The sequence below is a fragment of the Phacochoerus africanus genome, chromosome 12 (assembly GCF_016906955.1).
Source record: "Phacochoerus africanus isolate WHEZ1 chromosome 12, ROS_Pafr_v1, whole genome shotgun sequence".
NCBI classification, from domain to species: Eukaryota; Metazoa; Chordata; class Mammalia; order Artiodactyla; family Suidae; genus Phacochoerus; species Phacochoerus africanus.
In genome coordinates, this window is record NC_062555.1 from 22,989,300 (window position 1) to 22,996,536 (window position 7,237).

The 7,237-nt window shown below is 49.2% G+C and overlaps 1 protein-coding gene across 1 annotated transcript; it reads right to left on the reverse strand.

Annotated features, from left to right (window-relative positions):
* Positions 1-5,487: 5,487 nt before the first annotated feature.
* LOC125112449 (uncharacterized) lies at positions 5,488-7,001 on the reverse strand. Its single transcript, XM_053743462.1, is given in 2 exon segments — positions 5,488-5,587; positions 5,778-7,001. Coding segments are annotated over 2 exon segments (726 nt in total). The 5' UTR covers positions 6,404-7,001.
* Between the last annotated feature and the right edge of the window lie 236 nt (positions 7,002-7,237).

Below are 7,237 nucleotides of genomic sequence, written 5' to 3' on the forward strand. Positions count from 1 at the left end.
AAAAGACTTTAGACTGATGATGCTGAAGATGATGCAAGACATTGGAAATAAACTGGAGGCAAAGACTGATAATTTACAGCAAATGTTGAGCAAAGAAGTACAAGATTTAAAACTTAAGCAAGAAGAGATGCAAAATACAATAAGTGAAATAGCTGTGCTTTTGATTTGCATTTTCCTGACTATTAATAAGATTAAGAATCTATGTTTCTTTTTTTTTTTTCTGTGCAGTATCTGTCCTATCTTTAGCCTATTTTTCTATTAGGTTATTTTTCTTTTTTTCTTTTTTCTTTTTTTTGTGTCTTTTTGCCATTTCTTGGCCGCTCCTTCGGCATATGGAGGTTCCCAGGCTAGGGGTTGAATCGGAGCTGTAGCCACCGGCCTATGCCAAAGCCACACCAACATGGATCTGAGCCGTGTCTGCAACCTACACCACAGCTCATGGCAACGTCGGATCCTTAACCCACTGAGCAAGGCCTGGGATCGAACCCAAAACCTCATGGTTCCTAGTCGGATTCATTAACCACTGAGCCACGACGGGAACTCCAAGGTTATTTATCTTTCCTTACTGATTTGTAGAAATATTTACATATCCTGGCTACTATTCTTTAACAGTTGTATGTGCTACAAATATTTTCCCCCACTTTGAAATTTGTCTTTTCACTATCTTTAAGGTATGCTTTGATAAACAAGTTTATTTTTTTATTTTATTTTTTTGTCTTTTTGCCTTTTCTAGGGCCACACCTGAGGCATATGGAGGTTCCCAGGCTAGGGGTCCAATCGGAGCTGTTGCTGCTGGCCTACACCACAGTCACAGCAATGCCAGATCCAAGCCACATCTTCGACCTACACCACAGCTCATGGCAACTCGGGATCCTTAACCCACTGATCGAGGCCAGGGATCAGACCCGCCTCCTCATGGATATTAGTCAGATTCGTTAACCACAGAGCCACAACAGGAACTCCCAAGTTTGTTTTAAAGAGGTCAATAATAGGGAGTTCCCTGGCGGTCTAGTGGTTAGGACTCAGGGCTTTCCCCTCTGCAGCCCAGGTTCAATCCCTGCTCTAGAAACTGAGATCCCATGTCAAGCTGCTGCAAAATAAAAATAAAATAAATTAGGGAGCTCCTGTTGTGGCTCAGTGGTAATGAACCCAACTAGAATCCATGAGGATGCAGGTTCGATCCCTGGTCCTTCTCAGTGGGTTAAGGATCTAGTGTTGCCATGAACTGTGGTGTCGATCACAGGCATGACTCAAATCCCTCATGGCTGTAGCTGTGGTGCAGGCCGGCAGCTGCGGCTCTGATTCGACCCCTAGTCTGGGAACTTCCATATGCTGCAGGTGAGGCCCTAAAAAAAGACAAAAATAAAAATTAAAAAAAAAAGTCAGTAATTTTATCAGTATTTTCTCTTTGGCAAATATTTTTTGCATCTTAAGAAATTCATCTCAGGAGTTCCTGTTGTGGCTCAGTGGGTTGAGAACCCAGCACAGAGTCCATGAGGGGTCAGGTTCAATCCCTGGCCTCAAACAGTGGGTTAAGGATCCGATATTGCTTCAAGCTGCAGCATAGGTCACAGATGTGGCTAGGATCCCGAGTTGCAGCAGCTGTGGTGTAAATCACAGCTGTAGCTCTCATTGGACCCCTAGCCTGGGAACTTTCATATGCCACAGGTGCAGCCATAAAAAAAAAAGAGAGAGAGAGGGGGAAAAGCCAATAGGGAGAGGAGGGGAGAGGAGAGGAGTAGAGGAAGGAAGAGAGGAAGGGAGGGAGGAGGGAGGGAGGCTCCGTCTTGGAAGCTCCCTGGAAGATGGAAGGTTAGGATTCAGAGCTTGCATTTCTGTGGCCCTGGTCCAGTCCCTGACCTGGGAACCGAGATCCCACATCAAGCTGCTGCCCCGTGTTGGAAGAAGGAGGAGGAGGAGGGGAGAGGGAGGAGGAGGAGGAGAAGAAATCCATCTTTTTCTAAATTGGAAAGATGTTCTCTTTAATTTTCTTCTAAAAATTTTAATGTTTGCTTTTTGCACTCAAGAGTTTAATCCAACAAAACTGAGCTGCTGCGTGTGTGCAAGTTAAGGTTCCAATCTATTATTTTTTTTTTTTGTCTTTTCTCTTAAGGGCTGCACACACAGCATATGGAGGTTCCCAGGCTAGGAGTCAAATCAGAGCTACAGCTGCCAGCCTATACCACAGCCACAGCAACGCCAGATCCTTAACCCACTGAGCAGAGCCAGGGATCGAACACGCGTCCTCGTGGATATTAGTCAGATTCCTTTCCACTGAGCTACAATGGGAACTCCTGGTTCCAATCTATTTTTTTTCCCATAATCACTATTTCCCCAACACAAAACACTGACTAGTCTATCCTTGACCCATTATCCTACAAATTCTATTTCCATTACCCAATTTTCCCTGTTTCTTGACTCTCTCAAGCTTCATTGGCCTACTTACTGTCTCCAGACTAAGGATACACTATCTTCATTACTAAGGCTTTGTAATACCTCTTAATATGTGATGAAGCAAACTCTCCAATTTCTTCAGGAAGCTTGGCTGTTCTTCATCCTTTTCTCTTCCACGTATATTTTGGGATCAGCTTCCCCAGTCATACACACACAAACAAATCCTATTGGAATTGAATTTGAGTCTTTATCCAAGAACATGACCTATCACTGCAGGTGTGCTGATCGCCAGTGTCCTTTAATAAGGTTTTACATTTCTCTGCACAAGAAAACATGTTTTGTTGGCTATATCCCTAGCATCCTTATGGCTTTTTTTCTTTTAAATGTCTTTTTAGGGCCGCACCCACAGCATATGGAGGTTCCCAGGCTAGGAGTCGAATCTGAGCTACAGCTGTCGGCCTACGCCACGGCCACAGCAATGCCAGATCCGAGCCACAGCTTCAAATTACACCACAGCTCATGGCAATGCCAGATCCTTAACCCACTGATCAAGGCCAGGGATTGAACCCACAACCTCATGGTTCCTAGCTGGATTCATTTCCACTGCACCACGATGGTTCAAACTCCAGAGGATTCAGCAATTTGGTATTTTTCCAATGGTTTGTCTCTTTTTTGGCCTCAGCTTCAACCTTTCCAAGGAAGGAAGCTTCCATTGGGCTGCCCTCTATGGAGTAGTTTTTAATTCAGGCATCTTAGGATCCCTGGTCCAATCAGCAATAAGCCATGATAGCCGGACTGGTCTCCTTAAAAGGATGGAGGCTGGCTATGAGGCATAATGGCTTTTCTCATGAAAATGTATTCCCTTATCACAACCCTATAGAATAATTTAAGTTGTCTGGACAAGGCCAGGATACAGGACTTAGTAAACATACAACATACACCTAACTTCAATTACAAAGAATTCTGTCTTGTGGGGCCCCAGTTCCTGGCCCCAGCCTTCTGGCCTCTGCCTTGCTTTTTTCTGCTTTACTCAGTTTCCCAGATTCCTGCCACAGGATCCCTCATCACTGCCCTACCACTGTAATGAACTAAACAGGTGGTGATCCCCACCCCCCTTCCCCAGAGATTGACTCTCCAGGTCAAGGGTATGGGGAGACCCCTGAAAAGCCTCAGGAGCTCCCCAGCCATGTCAGCAAGTGAAGAACTTGGAGACCCACTCGGTTTCTAGCTTTCTAGGTTTTTTTTTTTTTTTCTAAATTTTTGTTTTATATTGGCGTATAGTTGCTTTACAATGTTGTGTTACATGTACAGCAAAGTGATTCAGTTATACATATACACATATCCATTCTTTTTCAGATTCTTTTCCCCTATAGGCTGTTACAACATATTGATTTCCCTGTGCTCTACAGTAGGTTGCTGTTGATCATCTTTTTTTTTTTTTGTCTTTTTAGCTATTTCTTGGGCCGCTCCCACAGCATATGGAGGTTCCCAGGCTAGGGGTCGAATCAGAGCTGTAGCCACCGGCCTACGCCAGAGTCACAGCAATGCAGGATCCGAGCCGCGTCTGCAACCTACACCACAGCTCACGGCAACGCCGGATCCTTAACCCACTGAGCAAGGGCAGGGACCGAACCCGCAACCTCATGGTTCCTAGTCGGATTCGTTAACCACTGCGCCACGACAGGAACTCCCATCTGTTTTATATATAGTTGTGTGTAGGTGTTAATCCCAAACTCCCAATTTATCCCTCTCCTCCCCCTTTCCCCTTTGGTAATCATAAGTTTGTTTTCGAAGTCTAAGAGTCTGTTAGCTTGCTAGTTTACTTTTTTTTTTTGGCTTTTTGGCTTTTTTTAGGACTGTACCCGTGGCATATGGAGGTTCCCAGGCTAGGGGTCGAATCAGAGCTGCTGGCTTATGCCACAGCCACAGCAACGTGGGATCTGAGCCACATCTGCTACCCATACCACAGCTCACAGCAACTCGGGATCCTTAACCCACTGAGCAAAGCCAGGGATCGAACCGGTGTCCTCATGGATGCTAGTTGGGTTTGTTAACTGCTGAGCCACGACGGTAACTCCTAGCATGCTAGTTTAAAGGGCAGTTTGGGGGGGTTCTTGCTGTGGCGCAGTAGGTTAAGAATCCAACTGCAGTGGCTCTGGTCCCTGCAGAGGAAAGGGTTCCATCCCTTTCACTGTGCCACAGTGGAACTTCCATATGCTGGGGTGCGGCCATAAAAAAATAAAATATTAGGAGTTCCTGTTGTGGAGCTGCAGAAAAATCTAATTAGTAACCATGGGAGGACTCGGGTTTGATCCCTGGCCTTGATCAGTGGGTCAGGGATCCAGTGTTGCCATGAGCTGTGGTGCAGGTCGCAGACGTGGCTCAGATCTCTCATTGCCGTGGCTGTGGTATAGGCCAGCAGCTGCAGCTCCGATTCCACCCCTAGCCTGGGGGACTTCCATATACCGTGGGAGTGGCCCTAAGAAAAAATAAAACATAAATAAAAATAAATAAATAAAATATTAAATGACTAAAGAGCAGTTTGGGCTGGTTGGGGTGGGAAGGGAGGGCTGTGGGGTGGATAGTGGTCTGGGAATAGCCCAGGGAGAGACAATTATACCAGTTTAATACATACCTTGACTGCATATAGCTCTTTCAGAATACTTCGAGCACTTTCACTTCTAATATTTTACTTTCATCCTCACAGGCCTGTAGAGCCAGAGTATCATTAGCAGGTTTTTATTGATGAGGAAAGAGTGGATAAAGACCAAGCCAAGAGCTTCCCAGATTCTTCTCCCTTTGCCCTTTAATCTCCAGCACTAGTTTTCAAACCCCTGCAATCCAGCCCCCAGGCCTTAGTTCTAATGCAAGTTTACAGGGCTTCATAAACGTCTATAAACTAAAGATAAAAGCAGAGTTTGCTCTTTTGGGGGAAGCTTTCAAGGATCCCTCTTTAAAAGAAAAAAAAAAATGTTTTTAAATGCTTTAAGCCCTAAGGGCATGGCTCCAACGGAAGACCTCTGCCCCACCCACCTTCTTCCAGAGCTGTGGAGGCAGAGTCGGCCACCACCCCACCCACCCACCCACCCCCGTTCAGCAATAACCAGCCAGGCAGCAACCTCCAGAGAACACGCAGCGGCCTGGCCGAGGGATCTGGGGCCTCCGGCTCTGGTACTGCATCGAGGCCCTGGGCCTTGAGAGAGCAGGCAGTTCACAGCACTAAGGCCTCAGCAGGAGACGCTGGGTCAAAGGCATAACCTCCTCCCGCCCCCTCCCCAAAAAACCCCAAAAGAATAACCTACAACAACAAACCGAGTTCTTTCATGCAAATGTAATTGGGCTTATTTCATTTCTTGTCTTTGCTAAACAAAACCAAACCAAACCACAGTTCTCGGTGCAGGGAGCCGGCCGGGGCGGCGCTCCCGGAGGCCGCGGCCTAATCGCCCTCCTGCGCGCGCCCGAGCGCCAGCAGCGGGATCTCCTCCAGCCTCTCCGACCGCTCCCCGCACCGCAGGTAGCGCCGCCTCCAGGCCGCCAGCCTCTGCAACAGCCTCCGCAGGCCCGCGGGGCCCCAGCGGCCACGCTCCGGAGCCGCCGGGCCGGGCCGAACGTACCGGGCCTTCTTCCTGCGCGCCCCGCGGGCCGCACTCCGCCGGAAGAGCCGCCTCCAGCACCAGCAGCCCGAGCAGGAGCCGCCGTCACCGGCCCCGCGCCGCCCCGCCGCCTCGGCCCCGGCGCCCCGCGGGCCGCCCCGCTTCAGGGGCGCCATCCCCTCCAGCAGCCCCGGCCGCGCGTCCGCCAGGCCGGCCCCGGCCTCTCCCGCCTGCAGGAACCCACGGGCCGGGCGGCTCGGCGGCGGCCTCGGGACGCTAAAGGCCGCTCCAGTCCTTTCTGCCGCCTCTGGGGTGGGAAGAAGGCCGCACGGCCTCCCCTGGTTGGCGTTACCAAGGAGACCCGAACGCTGAGCCCACAATGCCCGGCGATCTGGGTACCGAGCGCAAAACCCCATCCCCAGCCAGAGAGGGGACACCGGGAGCCAGCGCCCCAAGTAATCTCTCGGTCCACCAGTAGGCCGGACAAGTCCGAGTTCGCTGTTGAGTGGTCTTCCGACAAGGCCTCAAAGAGACGAGAATGGGCCGAGAAGGCTCCCGAGGTCCAGACACGCTTTTACCGTAAAAGGCATCTCCCCAGAAGGTGGCTGCGCAGCCTTCAGACGATGGCGTGGCGCCTTGGATTTCAATCCCAGGCTCGTGTTGCCGCGGAGGCTTCCAGTATTTTGCGGGCTGCTTAACCTCTCGGTGCCTCCGTTTATTCATCTGAAGCATTGCGATAATAACAATCCTCTCTCTCTGAGATTTGTGAGAATGAAATAAGATTTATAACGCATTTAGCATGTAGGAGGCACATAGTAATGCACGGTGAGGCAGTTATAATACACAGTCCTCACAACAGCTCCAATGAAGCTGTTCCCAAGGGAAGTAATAGTCCCATTTTGCTGATTGGAAAGATAAAATAGATACCATAAGATAGCTCCTAAGTCAAGGAGACAAGAGCTGAACCCCAGGAGTTCCCGTTGGGGCTCAGCAGTCTGGAACCCGACTAGTATCCATGAGGACCCAGGTTCCATCCCTGGCCTCGCTCAGTGGGTTAAGGATCCGTCCTTGCTGTGAGCTGTGGTGTAGGTCACAGACTCAGCTGAGATCCGGTGTGGCTGTGGCTGTGGGCTGACAGCTGTAGCTCTGATTCAACCCCTAACCTGGGAACTTCCATATGCCACAGGTGTGGCCCTAAAAATACAAAAAAAAAAAAAAATTGAACCCTAGATTCTTTGAACCCAGGGTAG